Source organism: Aethalodelphis obliquidens, unplaced genomic scaffold (assembly GCF_003676395.1).
Source record: "Aethalodelphis obliquidens isolate GAN/ISIS:26980383/991018 unplaced genomic scaffold, ASM367639v1 scaffold33, whole genome shotgun sequence".
In the NCBI taxonomy this organism is placed as follows: Eukaryota; Metazoa; Chordata; class Mammalia; order Artiodactyla; family Delphinidae; genus Aethalodelphis; species Aethalodelphis obliquidens.
The window spans coordinates 7,190,631-7,214,046 of NW_020837977.1; the positions used below are offsets into that span (position 1 = coordinate 7,190,631).

General features: G+C 39.9%; 1 protein-coding gene across 2 annotated transcripts in view; it reads left to right on the forward strand.

Moving 5' to 3' along the window:
* Positions 1 to 20,903, forward strand: part of SLCO5A1 (solute carrier organic anion transporter family member 5A1) — a 123,086-nt gene extending 102,183 nt beyond the window's left edge. Inside the window, exons 7-10 of one of the 2 annotated variants that reach the window (XM_027127939.1) lie at positions 11,292 to 11,451; positions 13,797 to 14,038; positions 16,100 to 16,164; positions 19,477 to 20,903. In XM_027127939.1, the coding sequence (XP_026983740.1) occupies positions 11,292 to 11,451; positions 13,797 to 14,038; positions 16,100 to 16,164; positions 19,477 to 19,934 (925 nt within the window). In that variant the 3' untranslated portion in view covers positions 19,935 to 20,903. The other variant, XM_027127940.1, reaches the window with a different exon arrangement.
* The last annotated feature ends 2,513 nt before the right edge of the window (positions 20,904 to 23,416 follow it).

Here is a 23,416-nt window from a genome sequence, read left to right on the forward strand (position 1 = left end):
ATGTCACTTTCTCGGAGAGACTTTCCCTTTCTGCCCGATATAAGGGAGCCCACTCTCCCCTCATTCTTTATTACATCACCTCTTCAGTTTCCTTGTAGCACGTGCCACTATCTGAAATTGTCTTGCTTACTTGCTTTGCTCTTGTCTTTTGTCTCTAAGATATGAGCTCCTTGAGAACAGTTACTATAGCCGCCTACATAATAGTTGCAGCCCCGCCATCTACAACAAAGTTTGTTGTTGAATGAATGGACAGACGCATGAATGTCTTGGCCCAGGGCTTTGTTCATTCATTGTATTAGGCACTTTTAATCTAACACATATGTCCTTTTTTTTCTTTTAACCTCAGGGAGATTTTCTTCTACTATATCTTTACTCGTTCTCGTCTTCATTTTCCCTATGTTCTCCAGGACGCCTGTTTTTCAGATGTTGGAACTTACAGACTCATTACCTGTATGTTTAACTTGTTTTCTCATATTTTCTTTGCTATGAGAGATTTTTCCAAACTTGCTTTTTTATTCTTTATGTAAATTTTAAATTTTGAAAATAATTTTTTCTTTGGCATTCTGAGTGTTCCCTTTTCATAACGTCCTGCTGTTGTTTGAAAAGGAGTAATATCTTCTCAGATCTCTCTGCGCATATAATTCAGTTCTGTTTTTTTTTTTTACTTTGTTTCTGTGTCTTACATTTTGTCATTTTAGTTGAAATGTCAATTTTTCTGTTCATTTACTCTGGGTTTTACAGGTTGACAAGACTCAGTTTAGCATCTGTCACGTTATGTGTCCCTCTCCCCCACTCACCCCCCACCACACACAAGAACGAGGGAGTTTTATCCTTATTTGTCAACATCTAAGGTAGAAGCTTAGCTTTTACCTTTTGTTCTGAATTCTTTAGAAGAGCTTTCTGATGAATTTCGGGGCTCTGAATTGGGGATGGAGGGGGTGGGTATGAGAGTGGAAGGGCCCACTGATACAGTCTTCTCTCCCTTAGGTCTCCAGTGAGTCGCATTGTTTTCAGCTTCGCAGGCACTTTTGCTCCCTGTTGCACCTGCTGGATTTGGATTCAGAGTCGTGTAGAGGTTCCATGGGGCAGGCTGGCTCTTCTCCAAGGTGGCATCTGCTCATTTCACATGCACCTTTGCCTGTCCACTTTTATTTTCATGGAGTCTGGTGTCGCTCTTTCCATTTCTCTTTGCCAGCTCGATTCATTTTCATTATACTCACTTTTATTTCAAGTGCCTTCTCAGAAGGGGTGGAACGCAGACTCCATGTCTTACCTGCTTTTAAACTGCAAGTCCCCTCAAGACTTCTAAAGCTTTTGCTTAACACCACATCGGTCTTGCCAATCCTGAATCAACTGATTCTGAACTCCCTAGCACTACTGGGAAAAAATTATATAATTGTGCTGATTTGCTCCATTACAAATTGATGAGTTCCAATCTTAGCAGGCCCTTGTCTTTGCTGAGCAATCCATTTACTTGGCCCTAGTCAGCTTCCTTTCCTATGCCTCATATTGGTCCATTTAAAAACAAATCCTTTCTTCAAGTTTTTTTTATCTTACCGTAGCTTGTTTTCTCTTGTCGGACAACCTCGTATTCCTCATTACTGAGAAAAAAGAGGTCCCAAGTAAGAATTCCCTGAATTTTTCTTCCCTCTCCCCTCAAAGATAGTATTATTTTCAAAGGCAAGTAATAGCGCCATCATTTTCTAGCTATGTGACCTTGTAAAAAATTATCTAATATTGTAAACTCTTGGTTTCCTCGTATATAAAATGACAATAATGTGAATCATACCTGGTTACAACTATAATTAAAGTAAAACACATGCGGTTGAAAGAATGAAAATAATGCAGAAGGGTAGAAAATGAAAAGTCAGTGTCTCCTTCCTCCATCCTCAATCTCCAGTTTGAAGCGTTTAAATATTATAAACAAATATTTGTAGCTTTGATTTTGAGGATTATGTAAGGGAAGGTTTTTGATATTTCCCAGCACAGAGTCTAACACTTAGTATATGTTGAAAAAAGTTAGTTTCTTGGCTTTACTCCCTTTCTAGATCATGCAAAGTGACTCTTTTTTCCTTTTTAAAAGATTAATGAATGTCTGGTATCCACCTCTGCACTGGGACATTACTTATATAGTGATGCTGAAACTAGTCAGGACTTGATGTAAATAAACATTGTAGTTATCTAAATCCATGACTTAGGGTACATTTCTTCTCAGTTAATTGTATTCAACAAAGAAAAGTTGATTAGGAGTGCCAGAGACTGCTGCAAGGATTCATTCATTCTAATATTTGCGGCCTGACTTCATCGAACTTTATAAACTAGCAAAAGAAAAACCCAGTTTCCTTGGAGAATTCCTCTAGCTCCCCAAATGCTTTTAGGAAGACAGTTAAAATTGAATTAGTATAAACACTTTTGGGTGGTACAGCTGCACAGGTTTGACACTTTTAGAGTAGCAGTTACCTTTGTGTGAAGAATAATGGGGCCCTTTCTCCAAGCAGGGTATGGACTACATTTCAGCCTCTCCTTGCTCCCTTGGCTGGGTGCTCTTGTGCAGTGCACAACCTGTTCATCAGTACATGGTTGGCCTGCCTCATAAAAATGGTAGCTCTGCATGATTTTTTTGCTCTGCATGATTTTGATCCTTGCATGTAGGATTTTTCTCCTTTAAAGCTGATAAAGAGAGAGATGAAGGGAGTGGCAGTGAAGAAAGGAGCCTTTGTCAGACACCTGTTTGGCTCAGGTATGGTGATTGGCCCTCATGTATATCTTTTATATACACTGCTTACAACATCACTCCACTGTATGTGTTATTAACCACATATTTCAGTTAAAGAAACTGAGGTTAGAGAGTAAATGATTTGCCCCAAGTCATCAGTTAATAACGAGTGGAACTGAATGAAACCCAGATTATCTATTTTAGAGTTTGTCTCCTTTCTGAGTACTACACTGAGGTGCTGTTATACATTTTGTATTTTATATAAGCACACATCTAAGTGCACACACCACCTCCTTACTCAGAAAGCTATAGAGAATGCATCCATTTCTTTCAATAGTGCACTAATATTTGGTCTTGCCAGTTTCTAGCTGTGTGAGTATGGGCAGATTAGTTAATCTTTCTGTGCTTGGTTTCTACATCTTTAGGGTAAGGATACTGATAGTATTGATCATGTTGAATTGCTGTGAAGATTGAATAAGGTACTTGGCAAATTCCTTAACCTCTCTGTGCCTCAATTTCCTCATCATTAAGATGGGCTAATAATAGTCTCGATCTCTTAGAATTATAGAGAGGATAAAATGGAATAAAACCCACAGTAATAAGCAATTGTTAAATAACTATTTAATGTTATTTTTCTCATTTTAAATACGAGGAGAAAGAAATTCAGAGGGATCAAATAACTTGCTTAAAGTCACACAGCTAGAAAATGATAGAGCTAGGACTGGAACCCAGGTTTCTCTGATTTTGAAAGTAATGTTTTTAATTATTAAACTGTCCTGAAAGAAGAAAAGAAACACAAAGAAGAAAGCACAATATATAAGCCAATTTCATTTATGAAAGTGTGTGTGAGAAGCTCCAGGTTCCCCAGCATGGTGAATTTTCTGACATTAAAGGAGTTAATGACTAACCTGTCTCTGAATTAGCATCGAGTCCTCAAGAGACACCTAAGTGCCTGGGATGGGGTTGGGATGTTTTAGAAAGGTGACCTTTTCCTATTGAGCCAAAATGGAGTCACAGTTTTTTTGTAGAATGAACCTGATGTGTTATTAGTGGTTCCCTTAGAAAATTCAGATTTGATGGCCAAGATGTGGAGACAACCTAAAGGTCCATCAGCGGCTGAATGGATAAAGAAAATGTCATATATACATACAATGGAATAAGATTCAGCCTTAAAAAAGAAATTATGTAGTATGCAACGAGATGGAGGAACGTTGAAGACATTATGCTAAGTGAAAGAAAATAGTCACAGAAAGACAAATACTGTATGATTCCTCTTATATGAAGTATCTAAAATAGTTAAATTCATAGAATCAAAGAGCAGAATGGTGGTTGCCAGGGTCTGGGGGAAGGGGGAAACATGGAGTGACTAATCAATGGAAACAATGTTGTAATAAAGTAAGATGAACAAGCTTTAATGTTGATGATGCCCAAAGGAGGCGTGTCCATTTCACGAAATGGCCTTGGACAGCCCTCCCCACCCCACAATATGTCAGATCTCCAGTTTCCTTTAGCTTCTGAATTTAGAGGGAGGTGTCTTTGTGAGGTAGGCAAACATTGACGATTGTGCCCAACTTTGATCCTTAGGGTAAGTGCTGGCAATTGAAACAGTAATATTAATTTGGTTTGGTCGCTCAGTATAGATTACATTAAAGATTTATTTATTCACTTCCCTTCAAAATAAATCTTTATTTTCCTAAAACAAAATAGAACAATAACAACAAAAAAGGTGACTAAGCGCTAGACATCTGCTGTACAACTTTGTGCCTGTAGTCCACAATACTGTACTGTACACTTGAAATTTTGTTAAGAGAGTAGATCTCGTGTTAAGCGTTCTAACCGCAATATGACAAAATTAAAGAAAAAAAATTCAGATTTGATTCTCCTAGCACCCACAATTTCCCTGCAGTTTTAATTAAGAAATGTGTTTTGCTTCCCCTCTGTGTCTGCCGAACTGTATTTCACACAGGTGTTTCCTAATCATGTTGTCGACAAAGGAGCCAGTGAAAACTGTAGCTTAAGCAATCCTTTATATAAACACATTGTATAATGTGAGTTGTTTGCTCTTCACCTTCAAATAATTTTTTCAAATGGGGTTAAATCTGATGTCCATGTACAGAAGTTTTCAACAGTACTGTCTTGATAAATCATTTAATAATTCTAGCTTTATTATCTTTCATTCATCAAGTGTCATCTCTTTGAACTTAAACTAAAATCTATTATATCATCTTCTGATTTGGAGACTTGAGTTACTGGGTCAGAACTTTTCCAGGGATGATTTCCTGAGCTATGACATGACGAAGATGCATTTGCTCAGTTTTCTGAGAGCATTTTCGGCAATGACTGTGATCTACCAGTCCACCCGTCCAAAATCTCAGGGGTTGGGGTATTCTTCTCAAGTTACTTCTCTCAATATAGTTTTATAGTCCCAAGGCACTAAGACATAAATATTGTCTGTTAATTCAGACCTTTGCTGCAAGTCACAAAGGTACATTTCATCATCTTTGTCACCACTCCTGAACTTGCCATCCTGCCAGTATTTAGATAGTATTCTAGTACCAGCCCTTGAGTGACTAGCATTTCTAGCCAGATCATTCCTAATTTCTCTAATTAAATCATTCCTGTCTTCTGTGTTTCACAGACAACTTAACCTTCTGAACGTTTTTTTTTTCCTATTTAATTTCTTTGGTGACATTCAAGATCTTTTATTTATTATAGGTATTACTAATTTTAAAGGCAATTCCTGAAAAGTAGAGAAAAAATAGTTTACTTAAAGGATCTTAGTTATGTGTGTTTCTGGATTATCTTGGCTACTTTTATTAATAGGCTTACAGTTCATTTCTAGCTGTAAGTATATGATTTGATCTATTTTTGGCTCTATTTGGGAGATACAAACAAAATTTGCTTTACTTCCTTTTTAGGAGTATCGAGGGGATATAAAATATAAGCAAATTTTCTTTCCAGTGAGTTTTAAGTTTTGTAACTGAGATCTAAACAAATTACAGGAACTCTGTAAAACTATATAATATCTGTTTAAACACAGTAAGCCTTGAACCTATATTATTAAACTCGGGGCCAAATTTGCCATTCATATTAACATAGTCAATAGAAAATGTTCATCATATAATGTTAGCAGGAAAAATAGAATTTAGAACACTCTGTGAAATCTTGATAACAATATGTTATTAACATTAATTTATATGCATATTGAAAAAAGAGCAAAGGGAAGTAAATATACTAAAACCATAATGGTGGATATTCCCGGATTGTAGCATTCCTGTGTGAGTTTAATTTGACTTTTTAGTCCTTTTGTATTTTCCAAATTTTCTACAATGAATATGTATTACTTTAAAAATAAAGGCATGTCAAGACGTTTTTCAAGGGACACATCATTTTATTAAAAATGATTCTGGATTTAAAGAGACGGTTTGTATTAGTTGTAGGTTATTATATGTAAATTCCAAGTTATATCTGGTTTGAATTTGTTGACTACAAAACTAAAGGAAGCTTTAACAGTAAAAAGAATGATTGGATGCAGTAACCGTAACTTTCATGAGTATAGTCCTGGGGAACCCTAAGCTATCCCATGAGTTATTACATACTCCCCTGTGTTGATCATGCTTATCTCCGCTCATGTAGGCAGGAGGGGCGTTGACAGCCATTAACTATTAGGTTGTTAAGGTCATACAGCTTCTAAATGGTAGGCCTGCAACTGGACCCTCATCTAGTTTTCTGACTGTTCTCTATATGAGTAAATAAGAAAATGACATCTTCCTTTTTGAAAAGAAAATCATCATGAAGGCCTTTTGTGCTCTTTGTGATTGTAACTGTGTTACTTTTATTCCTTCCTGCTTCTGCCCTGTGTAGATAAAGAAAACACATCAGTTATCTTCGTGCCTTTTATGTGCTAGGAACTCGCTGGGCGCTGGGTATCCATTTACTTATCTAATCCTCCCATCAACACTGCGATATAGATATTCTGGTCTCTGTTTTACAACCCAAGTGAAGTCCCTCTAGATTTGTTCATGGCACTGGTGAATTGTAGACATGGAATTGAACCCACTCTTTTTATTTATTTATTTATTTTTTTATTTGTGGTCTCGCTGAGCGGCTTGCAGAATCTTAGTTCCCCGACCAGGGATTGAACCTGGGCCCTCAGCCGTGAAAGCACAGAGTCCTAAACCCTGGACCACCAGGGAATTCCCTGAACCTGCTCTCTCTGACTCTAATGCTCAACACAGTGAGAGCTGAGTGCCAGGAAAGCTGCATTAGAGGAAGAAAAAGGAGGAGGGAGAGCACACAGAAGACTCAAGGGAAACTATGGCCAATTACACAAAGCGGGTGCGCTGCCGTAGGCGTTTAAGGGGACACACTATGGAGACAGAGATAACTGGGTTTAAATCCCTGATTCTTACTAGTTCTGTGAACTTTAACAGTACCTATCTTAACCTCTCAGATATTCAGTTTCATTATCTGAAAGTTGGAGACACAGTCATCATAATTTTAATTCTCATGAGGAATACATGAGGTAACTTCTATAGAGATCTCAGTGCACAAGTCCTGGAGTAAAATCAGGACTATGTAAATGTTAGTCCTAAATGATGATGATGATGATGATGATGATAGTAGTATTATTTATAAACCTGAAGTTGCACAGCTATATCTGGCCAAGGAAGGGCTTTAATATAAAGCCAAGGATTTAAGCGGAATTAAAAAGAAACATTCTAATTGAAGTCTCCTTAAAGACTGAGATAGATTGATAAAAATTTAAGAAATTATGAGAAAGATACCATTTTTTTTAGTTGATTAGTATATTTTGCCTGAAAGGTTTTTGTTGCGTGGGTCATATTCTTTTAATCCATGTGGCTTGAATATAAGACGTACGGACCCCTATTTGTCATATCTCTTAGTAAGGAGAAAATTAACAGAAGGCAGAAAGAAGGTTAAGGGGCTCCTCTTTGATTTGTGGAAACCAGTAGAAGTGTGTCAGTTGGGGAAGTCCAAGCGTTCTTTAGGTTTTGGGGTGGGGTGATGTGACACAATTGTGTGTGTGTGTGTGTGTGTGTGCGAGAATATGTGTGTGATTTGAGAGCAACTGTATCCTTACATACCCAGCTGTAATAGCTCCATGGTAGAGATTTTTCCTTATGTTAAACCTCAATCTGTTTTATTGTTGTATGTTACTTTAAATAAACATTGATCCTTAAGCAATTGATTTAATGAAGATTAGGCAGCAAGCTCGCTCTTCTTCCCTTTTCTGTTCATTTTGGTCTCCCCATGGCTGGTTTCCTTAAAGCCTCAATGATTGTGGGGCATGTCATTACACCTTTCATAGTTTCCTAGGCTTGAAAATCAGTAAGCTGTGCTAGTTAACCTCAGAGACTCCTCCCGTCTCTCTAATCCTATAATTCCATGGTATTTATAGTAACATGTCATGTGTGACCTAGGTTTACAGCTTGGACCATGTAGTTACAAGGCATTTGTTAGTGAGTCATTGTTCCTGTCATGGAAAGAACACCTACATGGACATTGAGTTAACGTGAGCCTCTTGTTTGCAAGGCTAACTTGTCAGTAATGTTTTCATTTATTAGAAAGGTGATGTACTGTCCCTTTGCACAGGGATGAGTGTGGTGTACTACAGTCCTTGTAAATTTTGTACTCCCATGATGGTCTTAGCTCAGGCTCATGAGAGGTTGCTTGGAGTGACTCAGATTTAAACACTCGCACTATTATTCTAATCCAGTCTGTCTTCTGGAGCGTGAGTGATAGTCAAACAAGACGTTATTATTCTTAAAAATAATTTTTTTTTTAAATCAGCGCAATGTAAAGGATTAACTGTGTCAGCATCTTTCCTTTTTTTGTGCAGCTATGGCCTTTTTCCCGAATGACATTTTCCATAAATGCCTCTTTCTTTTCACTGCTATTTATATTTGTTGCTTGTTTTGATTTTCTTAGAGCTTTCCATATGGTATCATTTCTTTGTATCAGACACCATGATCTCATGAGAAAAGCGAGCACACCCAAGGGTGACCTGGGACTGTACCTTTGTTTCCAGAACTCAGGAAAACTTTTGCCTTTCTGTCATTGATGTGTGTTCTGAGCATCTGTTGACATTCTCTTTAGATTCCTTTCTCTTGAGTGGACATACCCATAAAGGAGAGGTATTTGAAGTATGTGGCCGTCATAAATGAATATGAAGCATGCTGTTAATAGGAAATTCCGTGTAACTTTTAAATATGCATAGTAAAAACCCTATTGTATGGATTTGAAGCGTGTCAGTTTTAGTGACTAAGCACACAGGCATATAAGTCCCTTTTATTTGGTCGTGGCTTGCAGTTTGGTTTTTGCAGAACTATTGAAGATAATTGTAATTCACACAGAATACTCTTCATGTGATATCAATTAAAATAGCACTAATCGGGACTTCCCTGGTGGTCCAGTGGTTGAGAATCTGCCTTCCAATGCAGGGTTTGCGGGTTCGATCCTTGGTTGGGGAACAAAGATCCCACTTGCCGCGGGGCCACTAAGCCCGCGCGCCACAACTAAAGAGCCCACAGGCTGCAACTAAGACCCAACGCAGCCAAAAAAAAAAAAATTAATTAATAAATAAATGTTTTGTAAAAATAGCACCAGTCAGCCTCATAATGAATCATTTGGCTTCCTTAGACGTCCATTTCATCATCCTTGGAATGTGGAAATAGGTCTAGAACAGGGTTTCTCAGACTCAGTATATCGAGATTTGGGTCAGTTAATTCCTTATCCTGGGGAGGGACTGTTCCGTGTATTGTTGAACTTTTAGAAGCAGCCCTGGCCTCTACCCACTAGATGCCAGTAGCATCCCTTTAGTTGTGACAAACAAAAATGTCTCCTGACATTGCCGAAATTGCTGCCCCTGTGAGAACTACTGGTCCTGAATCACGTTTTAAAGGTATATTCAATTTATTTATTTATTTGGCTGCATTGGGTCTTCGTTGCTGTGCGCAGGCTTTCTCTAACTATCAAATGGTATGATTCTAAGAGTTGATGAATATAATAATTATGAGAGTCTTGTGACAATTTCTTCTGTGGAGGGATATGAATGAAGAATAGTTTATTTTCCTTTTGCCTCTTTGGAAGTCTTTCTTGGTAAGGTTTAAATATTGCTGTGAACTTGTTCCTTCCATTAAAATTCGATGACTCAGTTATCAACGTGTGACAGAGGACACAGGAGAAAAGCCTTTGAACAAACAACACTTTATGTTTATGGATTTAATACATATGGTTGGGATGGACTAGGCTACTGGGTGAGTGGTTACTCAACATAGTCATTAAAGGTAAGTCCTGGAACATAACAGACATTCCAAAATATCTGCTGAATGGAGGGAGGATGGTAGTTGGACAGGTGAATGAAGGATCTGCTATTGCCAGTTCATGAGGCTTTAGGAAGGGTATGTCATCAGTGACACCAATGATGGTCATGAAAGCAAAGGAAGGAGGTCATTGGATGTGAGCATTCAGAGCCCCTTTCATCCTTCCATGATTCCCTCCAGGTACCTGCCTGCCTCTGTCTTTCCATAGCCATTTCCTTACATCTCTCTCTCAGGCCCTATATCCTTACTTGCCTGCCCTCCCCGCCTTTTTTAGATTTTTTGGATGTGGACCATTTTTAAAGTCTCTATTGAATTTGGTACAATACTGCTTCTGTTTTACGTTTTGGTCTTTTGGCCACGAGGCATGTGGGATCTTAGTTCCCCAACCAGGGATCAAACCCACACCCCCTGCATTAGAAGTGCAGAGTCCTAACCACTGGACTGCCAGGGAAGTCCCTTTTCCCCCTTTTATATTTCTTGCCTGAACTGATTTTATTAGAGTTTAAAATATTGTATCACTTCTTTGAATCAGACACCATGATCTCATGGAAAAACGGAACCCATCACGTTTGCCTGTAAACCCACATCTGGGCATTCTTGAGGGAAGGAGAGTTTAATGGTTCTTCTCTGGTCATCTGAATCAAACCAGGGATGTGATTCCTGACGGTCTTTGAAAAATCACCTCCTTTTGATTTTCTAGAGTCCCGTGTCTTTCTTTGATAATTTATTCCAGAATAATTAAAGGTTTGGGTCAAAGGACCTTATGTTGATAACTCTGATTGATGGATTCCATGTTAATGTCCTCATCATGATATTATTAGTTTGGCCCAGAAGAGTATTTCTTCCATTTTACAGTTAAAGAAATCGAGGGTCCAATTTGTTAAGACATAGAGCCAAGTGTCTATAGTAAGTGAGTAGTTTAGTTATATGAAGGTGAGAACTTCTGAGCTCAGATCCGTATCACCAAGATGGAGGCTAGAATCGAGGTGTGATAAATAATTTGATACGAACGTTGTACTGAATCTGCAGGACCAGAAAATTGAAACAGTTTTCTTCATGACTTTGTTTTAAAGTCATAAAAATAATTATCTAGGGTGCTACGTCAAGGTACCATGGCTTTGATTTCCTGGGAATATCTTCTCTAAAGCGGACACAAGACTGAACATGAAGAACTGTCCTATGAGTTTTATTTTAGCAAATTTTGCTCACGATCTATTTTTTTCTCTTAGACCTTCTCTGACCGTGCCTCATAGGAATCTGACAGGAAGCTGCAATGTGAACTGTGGTTGTAAAGTACACGAGTATGAGCCAGTCTGTGGATCGGATGGAATTACATACTTTAACCCTTGTCTGGCTGGCTGTGTTAATAGTGGTAACATGAGCGCTGGGGTGAGTACATTTCACAAGTTCCTGTACTGTTAGATTTCATATGCAAACACAAGGCTTCAGTCTCCCTTTTCAAGAAACTTCAAATAATCTACAAAATACCTTCTGTCAAACACCCGGAGGAAAGAAAATTATGCAATACTATATCATTTTTTTTTCCAGGGATGATTGGAGCATTTGTGTATAGTGATCTGATTCCACAGCAGCACTGCCCTGCTTACATTCTGTGCCAACCCAGTGAAATTTTATAAGGTTGAGTGCTAGCTTTCTCCTTTGTTACCCTGACAGGGCCCTTGTGATGGACTTGAAGGTCAAGACGACCACATTTGGTGCTGATAGAAGAGACTAGGAGAGCACCTCCCCTGATCAGAGCCTGTAGACGGGCAATGGTCATTTTTCATAGACTATCAGTTCAGACTTTTTTTTTAAACTTTCAGAGTAAAGATATTTCTGTCAGTTCAAGAATAGGCTATTTTGAGAATTCCCTTCCCCGTGAATTATAAATAGTCTGTAATGCTGTGGGAGAAGGTTTTCATATTCTACTCAGTTCTTTATTGAGCCTTGTTTCATGCTTTACGTAAGAACAGATTGTAGGAGGCTGCTTTCATTAAAAGGTTAAAGTGCATTTGCTTGTTCTGTGCAGGCGATATGGGATTATACTGTTGACTGCCTGTTTTGGGGATGTCATATTTGATTTCTGAGTTTTAAACTCTAGTGATAAATTGAGATTCCTTTTGCTGGCCCCCCGTTATGTAATTGGTGAGCTCCAGGGTGTGACTGAATTGAAAGGGACAATGAGATCTATTCTCAGTGGCTAAGTTCTTCCCTGGGAGTGAGTGTGTCCTCTGGTACAGTGTGCTTATTTTGTTTTAACTTTAAAAATAACTTTATTACACTCACTTGATATCATGCTGAAAATCGACAACACAAGCATATAAGTAGCACATAAGCGTCTCTGTCTTATCACAATTTGAAAAATTGATACATACTTCTCTAACAACAGAGGCATGGATTATTCCTATTTAAGCAGCCATGTGTACAACTTGTCTTCTAGTCTAGTTATTGGAAAGGATAAATCAGAAATATGCAAAGATGTCTTGCTACACATTGTAGGGTTAACCAAACAACACACGAAAAACTCAATTCATAAAGAAAACCAAGAGCATTGCATAATTAAAACTCGATAGCAACTTTGACCAACCTTACCCTTGGCAATAAATGTGGACGTAAGTATGCCTAAGGAGGTCATGCACACAGATGACCACATGTCCTATTTTATGGAATCTAGTTCCATTTCTGGACTATCTTTCCTGGGAGTGCAAAAAGAAGGGGGTGGAAGGAGATAACATCAGGCTTTCTGGACCTTACTGTGGTCCAGACATCTGGTCATTTGCCAAGATAAACAATAACCTGAGGCTTCAAAACTCTCTTCAGGGGAGTGGGGAAAACATGGGCTCCTTGGGGATCGTATCCCCGGGTCAGCCATCATTCTTACAAAGAGGCCCACAGTCCTTGGAGCACAGGCAGTCAAACAGTGGCCCATTTGTTCCTCCTGCTTCTCTAGGGGGTCAACAGGTCACAATGACAGTGAATTCATCTGATGTCCATTCAGTGAAAGCAGTGAAAGCATAATAGGCAGGAAAGGTTAATTGGCTGTTTTGTTTGAAACACGTTTTTAGTCCCTTGCATTAGCTGGTTTCAGATGAAACAGCCAATGAAATGTTCACTATTACAGACGCTGAAGTCATCACGGTTGCGTTATGAATTCTCTGTGTTTATTTAACAGATGTTTACTTTAGGTCCTACACTGTGTTCAGGGTTATGCTAGGCACTCTGGTGAGCACAGATAAAAGTAAGGCTTAGTCCCTGTTTTTGAAGGACTTCTTTAATTGGAGAGCCCAAGAATTAAACAGCCATCGAAACAGCATATGACTGTGACCCCGAATGAGCATATGGGATGTGAATGGTATAGAATTGAATGCTGAAAGCTTCTTACCAAAGTTTAGGTTTAAACCATCTTGACCAGCAGATTTTGATGTTGTTAGATGCACTCTTTGGATCCTGACTGTTAAAACGAGGAAGATATTTCCTTTTCTTTCTTTTTCTTTTTGGCCACTCTGTGAGGCTTGTGGGATCTCAGCTCCCCAACCAGGGATTGAACCCGGGCCATGGCAGTGAAAGCCTGGAATCCTAACCACGAGGCCACCAGGGAACTCCCAGAAGATACTTTCAATGAAATATTCTGCATCTTTTTAAATACTAGAGTGATTTTAGAGCATTTTAACTTTGTCTGACTATTCCTATGCTGAATTTCGCTTAGCGTCCAACTGATCTTTGTTATCGCTTAGATACGGAATTACACAGAGTGCACCTGTGTCCAAAGCCGCCAAGTGATCACGCCTCCCACAGTGGGGCAGCGCAGCCAGGTCCGCGTGGTTATTGTCAAAACGTATCTCAATGAGAACGGCTATGCTGTGTCGGGGAAGTGTAAACGGAGCTGTAACACCCTCATCCCGTTCTTAGTTTTTCTGTTCATAGTGACCTTCATCACAGCATGTGCCCAGCCATCAGCCATCATAGTAACTCTCAGGTGAGGACAGCATTCAACGTCTAGGGTGGGTTATACACTCAGAGTTGCCAGGATTCCTGGTCCAGACTGGGGGCTGATGTGGTAACACAGAGAGGAAAGCAACGTGAGATTGTGCAGGAAAGTGCTCAGACATTTCCCTGGTGAACTTAAGAGAAGGGCGTTTTCCCATGTCAGGAAAGGAAAGGAAGATGGTAACATTTCATACTTCCGAACTTTCTTTATTCAGATGCGTTCTCTCCCTATAGGTCAGGGAAACTTATTTTGGGTGCCTTTGGTCCCTGAAGTCTCTACCCTAAAAGGTTCAAGTTCAGGAACTGAAAGCCGTGACCGTTGTAGCTACAAGAAACCTGGCCCTAGAGGAGGCGGCAAGTCATTTGGGGAAGTTGCTAAATTGTGCACATAGCAAAGAATATTATCTCCAACCTTGTAGATGTTTAATACTCCAGGATCCGTGCCATTGCTGCTGGTCTTGCAGTTCCAAATGCTGCTTTAATGAATTTCACTGTCATAAAATTTTGACATCGAATCAAGGAAAGGGCAGACCTGGAAACGTATTTATTAAGTTGTTCATGCTGTGCTTTCTTTGCTGTGTTACATGTCCTGTTCGTGTTGTTTGGCTTCTAAGAGAGAATGTGAAAGTTACCTGAATGGAAGCCCTATTTAAAATGCTGACACCAGCACATTCGGATCAGAGTTTTGGTATTCGCAGTAAAGACTGCAGTGGACCAAGGAAGGAAGGGGGCAGCGTGGTGAAGAAACAAAAGCACGCCCACGGCAGCCTTAGGGGGGCTGGGATGCAGGGTGATGAGGGAGTGAGGGGTGTCAGTCTCTATTCTCCCTTTTATGTCCTCCCTGGTTCCTCAGTACCCCACAATGCTGGGCACCTGGTGGGATGCATCTGCTGAGACGTCATTCTTAGCAGGGCAGTTGGGCTGCTCCCATGCTTTTTCTGCATGTTCTGACTTCCCTTCTGTGGGATGCTGAGTTAGACGATGTTCAGCCGATGCATTCCTTGATAGATAACAGCACACGAAAGTCCCATTGGTCCCAATGGTTGACTCAGTCAATTCCTCCATCAGCAGATACTTACGGAGTAACAAAACTGTGTTCCACACTGGGGAAATTGCTGTGAGAAAATAAAGAAATTAGCGGAAAAGAGGACAGACATGCTGGTCCTTGGGAATTTTACATTATATGCTGAGAACCCTATGTGTATGGGATAGAAAGGATAAAGTACTTCGTCATGAAAAAATGTGAATCATTAATAATGTAACACTTTGAACTTTAATTCTACAAGAGATGTTAAATAACCCAGATAAGGGCTGCCCATTTTATAATGTTCAAACATGGCAGGTCACCAGTTGGCCTCTAACCCAAAACTTGAGAAAAGGAGCCCTTTAATCTTTACTAATTACAAAATCAATAGACTCCAATCTTCCTGCCATGTGGGAATTACTTGGAGCATAAGTTTTAGGAAAAGAAGAGAATGTGAGGTGACTGGGGAGGGTTCATTCTTTTTCTAACTTTTGACTTGTTTCCTACCCATTTTGGGACCATTTTTTAAAAAAACCTGTTTTCTCTATACTTGAGAAATTACAGGAGTCATGTTCAGTGTACACACCTACCATTCTGGGAAGTGCAGGCAAACAGAGAAAAAGAATGCAATAGTTAGGATAAAATGCTATATATATATATATAATTTTTTTTAACAGAATTGATTTTGCAAACTCAGAGCCACTTCTGTACCTTCCGCAAACTCAGTTAGAGCCACTTCTGTACCTTCACCTTCTATACCTTCAGCTCTGAACCTTTGTCCTTCCACCGTTATTTACACAAAAAATAGAGTTAATCGGAGTTTCTCTGCAGTCTCACTGGGGAGACCGTTACTCGGTGATGTAGCCATAATCGGTCTTGTTCTGCTATTTTTAGTAAATTCTAGCAAATTCAGTATTTTGGCCCAGCATGTTTGGTCCCTGGCTCTGCCGCTAAGCAAGCTTGATTTGACATTCATTTTCCTCAGACCATTATTCTAAAACATTTCTTTCTTTACCTTCTTCGTAGGTCCGTAGAAGATGAAGAGAGACCTTTTGCCCTGGGAATGCAGTTTGTTTTATTGCGAACACTTGGTACGTTCCTGTATTTCCAAGTGCCTCTCTGTTCCTCTTTGTAGATGGCAAATTTCCACTGTCCTTTAAAAATGGCAAGTCATTTGTTACCATTCATAGTAGCTAGGATTTCACAGGTTAGTGGCGAGGCACAACTTCCTCATTTCCTGACTTGGACTAAAAGCTGACCAATTCTGTCACTGATGAAAGAAAACAAAACTGACTTTAGATCCATTTCTCTTTCACTGTGAACCGTAAACTTGGGCTAAATTCCCCAGAGTTTTGTAGAGTAAGAAATCTTGAACCAAGAAATTGTTATGGGCTTATGATCCTGTTTTTTTGGTCCCTTTTGTGCCTTTGTAACATGAAAGTGATGGGAATTGGTGCTCATTTTTTTGTGTGTGTGAAAACTTCAATTCCTTACTTCTTTCCAGTCATTTTATTGGGCTGGGTAAAGAGTATACCAATCAAGTTTCCTGAGGAAAAGAGATTAAAAATTCTACAAAAAAAAAAAAAAGGAAGTTTTCCAAACTGATATATAAGGACTAGGTTTTGCTTATTAACAAAAGAAGCTCGTTAGCGCTATGTCAATGGGGTAAGTCCCAGAGTTTATTTGGACATGAAGAATAGCCTTCTGATTTTTACAAACACTGCATCACTTGTGATGTCTTGGGACAGTGACTGGGAAACAGCGTGTGAAGTGGCCCATTCCCTTGATGGATTTCAATGTATTTTTATATGACTTCCTCATCGTCAGGCATATTTTTTCTGTCTTAAGTGGCAGTCTGTCATCTTCTTCAGCTGTTATTTTCCCCAGTAATCAGTATCATTGTCCACAGCACAAAAAATTACTTCTTTGATTCAAGCTGCTTATTTCAATCTTGAAGGATGAAACATTTTAAACCCTTAAAAATCATCTGGCCCTTGACAACATGAATGCTCTCTGAAATTCTCATTTTGTCTCATGTTGTGCTCGATGGCCCAGACTTAGAGTGAGGACTTGTCAGCGGTCATCAAAGGCTTCTGGTTGCTTTGAATTAGGTGACTTATTTTTTTTTTAAATATCAGATTTTAATTTTACTTATTTTGCGGAGGGGGCGCCGTGCCACACGGCTTCTGGTATCTTAGTTCCCCGACCAGGGATTGAACCCCCACCATGGCAGTGAAAGCACCAAGTCCTAACCACTGGACCGCCAGAGAACTCCCTGGACGGCTTAATTTTTTGGTAACATGAAAGCACCGTTTTCCAAAGAACGCTGGTTCAAGGAACGACTGACATTCTTTGATTTAGCTAAGAAGTTTGCCTTATACTTCTCATTGAAAACAAAAAAGTTATTTTCAAAGAAGGAAATTTGTTTAGCAAAGGGGTAGTTGAATAAGAAAAGAAAAAAGTAGTTCCTCCTTTTTGCTTGGCCTGTCTCTGATGCCAGGGGCTTGGGTGATTTCATATGGATGTGGAATAAGTCAAGAGATGCACACCACAGCGTAAGGAATTAGTGGAGGGAGAACAAACATATCAGGCATTTATTATTTAATTCAACCTTACCTTAAGTTCCACTGATTATGAAAAAGTATAGTTAGGCCAACCAGCCACTTTCCATTTCCCCAAGTGCCAAAGCAAAAAGAGAGTTTCAGGTATTTCAATGATGTTAAATTTTTGAAAAGTGAAACATAGTTGATGTGCAATATTATGTTAGTTTCCAGTGTACTACATAACAATTTGACATTTGCAAACATTACGACATGATCACGATGATAAGTCCAGTAACCATCTATCCCCATACAACATTATTACAATATTATTGACCGTAGTCCTTATGCTGTGTAGTACGTCCCTGTGACTTATTTATGATTTAAGTTTTGTACCTCTTAATCCACTTCATCTATTTTGCCCAGCCCAATAATGTTACATTTCAGTGGTAGTGACCATATCTCCTTTTAAATGAATACGGTGTATTTAAAAAGGTATCACTTGGGGGACTTCCCTGGCAGTCCAGTGGTTAAGACTCCGTGCTGCCAATGCAGAGGGGACGGGTTCGATTCCTGGTCAGGGAATTAAGATCCCACATGCCGTGTGGTGCAGCCAAAAGATAAAAATGCACCACTCGCAGCCTCCTGGGCTATTAGCCCACGTCCTCTCTCCCTTCTTCCCCTCCTCCATCCCTTCCTCCCTTCTCTCTTTTCTTCTTCCTTTCCTTCCATTCATCACTTCCTTTTATAAACTCTTATTGAGGATCCATGGGCTGTCCTGATAGGTCCTTGGGATGCGAAGAATAAAAGGCATGGTCCCCGCCATCGAGGAGCCTATGGGTGACAGACTTACAAATAGTTTAAATACTGGGTGATAGTGGACAAAGTGGAGGTGTACACAAAATGCAATGGTAGTATGGTAGCATCTGAATGAGTCAGGAATTTAAAGGGGGAGTAGATATTTGCAAGGTGAACAAGTTGGGAATGGGGACACATTTCAGCAAAGGGAGTAGCATGTAATGAAGGAGGTCTACTTGGGTAGACATTTTTCCTTATGGGAGTAAAGAAATGTCTACATCGTAGCCCAAACAATGAAGCTGCTACTCCTCACAGGTGCTGCATAAGCTGTAAAGATGAATATTATGCCTTATTTATTTCCATACTCCAGGAGCCATTTGATGTGGTTTCCGACTTACAGGGCACAGTGCTTGCCTGATACTCTTCCTGCATCCAAGGCTAGAACCCAACCCACAAGATCTAAGTGTACTGAATGTTTGTGGATCATAAAGGGTTCTAATATGGCCAGTTGTGTACTACATAACAAAATCGGATTTTTTAAGTTGAAAAGGATTCCCTAATTGCATTTCTTTTTTTTCTCGGCTGGGCAGAGAGGCTGTGGGATCTTAGGTCCCACACCAGGGATTGAACCCTGGGGCTACGGCAGTGAAAGCACCGAGTCCTAACCACTGGAACGCCAGGGAGCTCCCATCCCTCATTGCATTTTTATCAATAGAAATTTTTATGTCTAAAGATGTGTTCATGCTTTTTAGACATTTTATATCATAATATGTCAACTATAATAAATAATAATAAATTTTAAAATAAAATGCCTAAAAACCAAAACACATTCTGACTGAGTTGCAAACTAGAATATTTAAAGTATTTACAATTTAGTGAGCATTTCTATGATAAGAATATTATGACAAGATGTAGTACATATTTACAAAAAATCAAGTAACACGAGAAAACCACTCCCTTCAACTGGTTTTTAGAGCGAACAAGCATCCTGTTAATTTACAGATCTGTTTCCTCTTATAAGATGTGCTAACTATTTTCCTTTTTCTTTTTCTCCGCCAACTCTAGCATACATTCCTACTCCAATTTACTTTGGAGCAGTTATTGACACCACCTGCATGCTGTGGCAACAGGAGTGTGGCGTGCAGGGCTCTTGCTGGGAGTACAATGTCACATCATTTCGTTTTGTCTATTTTGGTTTGGCAGCTGGCCTCAAACTTGTTGGCTTCATTTTTATTTTTTTGGCCTGGTACTCCATCAAATACAAGGAGGAAGAGCTACAGAGGCAGAGGTGGAGGGAATTCCCACTGAGCACCGTGAGTGAGACGGTGGGCCACACCGACAGTGCCGATAAGTCTGTCCGGACTAGATCCTGCCCAGCTTTCAGCACCCAGGGAGAATTCCACGAAGAGACTGGTCTGCAAAAAGGGATCCAGTACACAGCACAGACCTATCCGGGGCCCTTCCTAGAAGCAATAAGTTCCTCCCCAGACCAGGGGCTGGAAGAAAGCCCTGCTGCCATGTAGCCTCCCTTCTGAAGCTTGAAAATGGAAGACTTTTGTTGGTTGAGTTGAATATGGTGACTCGAGAAACACCCGTGCCTTCTTTTCTTTCTTTCTTTTTTTAACCTCTAAAGACACAATCCTCAAACCAACAAAACTCAGTATACACAGCCACTGTTGATTGAGGGCTGGATACCTCAACAAGACTGAGCCTTTCCCCCCTTCTCTCCAGGAAGAAGGAGTTTAGATAGATTTGTTACCATTTCTGAGTTAATTTTGACGCTAATGCTCCAATATGGTATAAGGCTGGGTGCACGACTAACAGAATCATGGGAAGTGTGATGGCGGTGCCTATCATTAGCGTGCGCTCTGAACAAGGGTGAGCTTGACCATGATTTTGCGTTGACAAAGCAAAGGGTTTAGGTATGAACACCTACTGTGAGTCCTGCTACAAAGCACAAATGAATTTGCCTCAACTATGCAATTTGATTGGGAAACTGTAAGTGCAGCCTGTTACTTTTGGTGTCAGAGACTAAAGCAGATACGGTTCTGAAATTAGGAAGCAAAACTTTCCCTAAAGTACTGTTAATAGCATTGTAAGCCATAGCAGAGCTAAAAATCAGGTAGAACTTTTCAAATGCTTCAAAGGAACCTTAAGCGTAGCGTGAAAAAGGGAACAGCTACTTCGTTTCATAAGACACCTTCTCTTTTACTCTATCTGCCCCACCGTAAAGGAGTTAAAGAAGCTGCTGAATCATGAACCTGAGAGCTTGAATATCAACTTCAGGATTCTTTCATAAGGGGTTTTAACACTCGTGTGCTAAACAATATGGCTAGAAACTGTCATTTGAGATGCATAATAAGGAAAGAAACTGATGGCTTTCTCATCCAAAGAAAATTGCTGCAGAAATTCTTTTAGTTTTTTTTTTTTAGTATAAATTTATTTATTTATTTTAGGCTGCATTGGGTCTTCATTGCTGCATGCGGGCTCTCTCTAGTTGGCAACGAGCGGGGGCTACTCTTCATTGCAGTGTGCGGGCTTCTCACTGCGGTGGCTTCTCTTGTTGAGGAGCATGGGCTCTAGGCGCACGGGCTTCAGTAGTTGTGGTTCACAGGCTCAGTAGTTGTGGCTCGCGGGCTCTAGAGCTCAGGCTCAGTAGTTGTGGCGCACGGGCTTAGTTGCTCCGCGGCATGTGGGATCTTCCCAGACCAGGGCTCCTGTGTCCCCTGCATTGGCAGGTGGATTCTCAACCAGTGTGCCACCAGGGAAGCCCTCTTTTAGCTTTTAAGGGCCCACATAAGGGTTGTTGAGGATTGTAACCTTGACACTCAAAATAGTTGGAAAAAGAAATCCCACAGAAGTAAGATTGAGTCTCACCTGACCATTTTAGTTATATACCTGGAAGCACTAGCCTATGTGTAGTTTTCTTTTTTATGTGCAGAAAATTGCTGCAGTCACTCTGAAATGATGTCATTTAATCAGGAAGATCACCTTGAACACAGGAGGAGGGAGATCTGTGAGCTGGATTTAGGTTATGATCCCAAGTAATGGTTAAAAATTATGTAAAATAAACTGGTCTGTCGTACTGAATCCTGCCTTATCTGAATCATTTTACACCTCCATTTAACTCCTTTCTACTGTAACCTTCTTGAAGTGACTCTGAGAGAGGATTTTTCTGTTCCCAAATGCCCTTGGTGTTCAACATCCATCATCCTTTTCAGTATCTCCCAGCACATCACTTTGAGTTAGTGCCACACAGAATGTTTTCTATATGGTCCTTCAGGTAGATGCCTCCTGACGGCACTGTGGACTGATAGCAAGTTAACTCATGGAATCTGGCTGCTCAGAAAAAGAATCGTGACAACTCAGACTTAGGAGGGACTATAACGTACAAATATCAATATGATTGTGGACGGTGTCTGCCAATGAGCCTATGCTTCTGTAAGACTAATTTGGGAAATGGTTTCCTTGGCAGATTTACAGTCTTCCACAGAAGGGATGAGACTGACCCATGATTCTGGCTTTTTGCCCTCCATCCATGGCTGCATAGGTGGAGTTGTGTGAATATTCCTGGGTTCAAGGTTGTCTCCTTCTCTACCTAGGAATGTCATTGGTCAAATGGTTCTCTTGGTTGCATGCAGTTTATGGAGAGGGTTCTCATTGTTAGACTAAATAATGTCCACAAGGGGTGGAGTCAGTGGTCCCAGGTGACAAGGACTTCCCTCGGGGCAGACTTGTTCGGCTAAGTCATGAGGAGCATCGTTGCCTGTAATTACACTGTGTCTGTCAAACTGGTCAACTTGGTGTAGTTTGAAGGTCTTCAGAGAATTTTGCTGACTGTCTTCTTGTCTACTCTGGGGGCTTAGTGATCCCCTTTACCCTTTGTGGGAGATCTTTAATCCTTTAGAAGAGAAAGTTTCCTTTTGTGTTGGAGCTAAAGATATGTAGATTGGGAATAGGTGTTTTCTTAATTTTCCTCTGATGGTTAAGAAACTGCACTGAGAGAATTTTAGTGGGATTGGCACTTTTTTTTTTTTTTTTTTGTAACTGAGATTGTGTGTTCCAACACTCTCAGAATTTCTCTCTTCTTAGTAGCACATTTTGAAAAGGAGCTACTCTTAGAAATCTACGACCTGAAACGATGGACTCATCAGGTGTAATTAGAGACCCCCCTCCCCCTTCTCTACCATGAACAGTCATCCAGTTCAGCCATCGCTGACTGAGCACCATTTCCCTGTCAGGCACCATTTTACCCAATTACCATCTGCCAATCTATGAAATCCTTTGGGTTGATTAGGCCATGATTCAAAGAAATTGGCCTGAACTGTATACCACAATGTTAATATTGTACTTCCTCAAGTATCTGGTACTTATGAATAGCAGGTATATCATTACTGTGTTGTTGGTGAATGTAGAATAAGTGGTAAAAATCTTGGGGGACTGACATTTTGGAATATGTACCAAATAAGAGTTGTCCCCAAAATGCTTTGGGTTCTGGTGGCATCATTGGACTATTACATAGTCAGCTGAAGTGACTACTTGATAGATGACACCATTTAATTGTATATATATATGAGGTCCTTATATGCTTGATAATAAATTGGTCGTGTTACTTTAGAGTCACCACTCCTGTTAAAAGTTTAATTGCCACTCTCCGTTAGCTTAGGCTTCTAATTACTTATTTTTTGGAAAGGTCACCTTCTTCTTTTTAAAACTCTATAGACGAATGTATTATTTGACTTTAATACGCAAATATAATATCCTGAGTCTAGCCTATTAATTTAGAAACCCCAGGGGGTGGAGTGGACGGTTAGTACACATTATTCTGGTTATCTCCTGTAGCTTGAAATCCATATCCTTTGTAGGTGGATGTAACTCTTGAAAACAGTCAAAAGTCATTCAGAACTAGGGTAGGGGAAAGAAAGGAGCAGCAGAGAGGAAACAAATTAGCATCTGTTGAATGTTGGCTATTGGCAGAGTGTTTTTGTCAAGCACTTAATATACA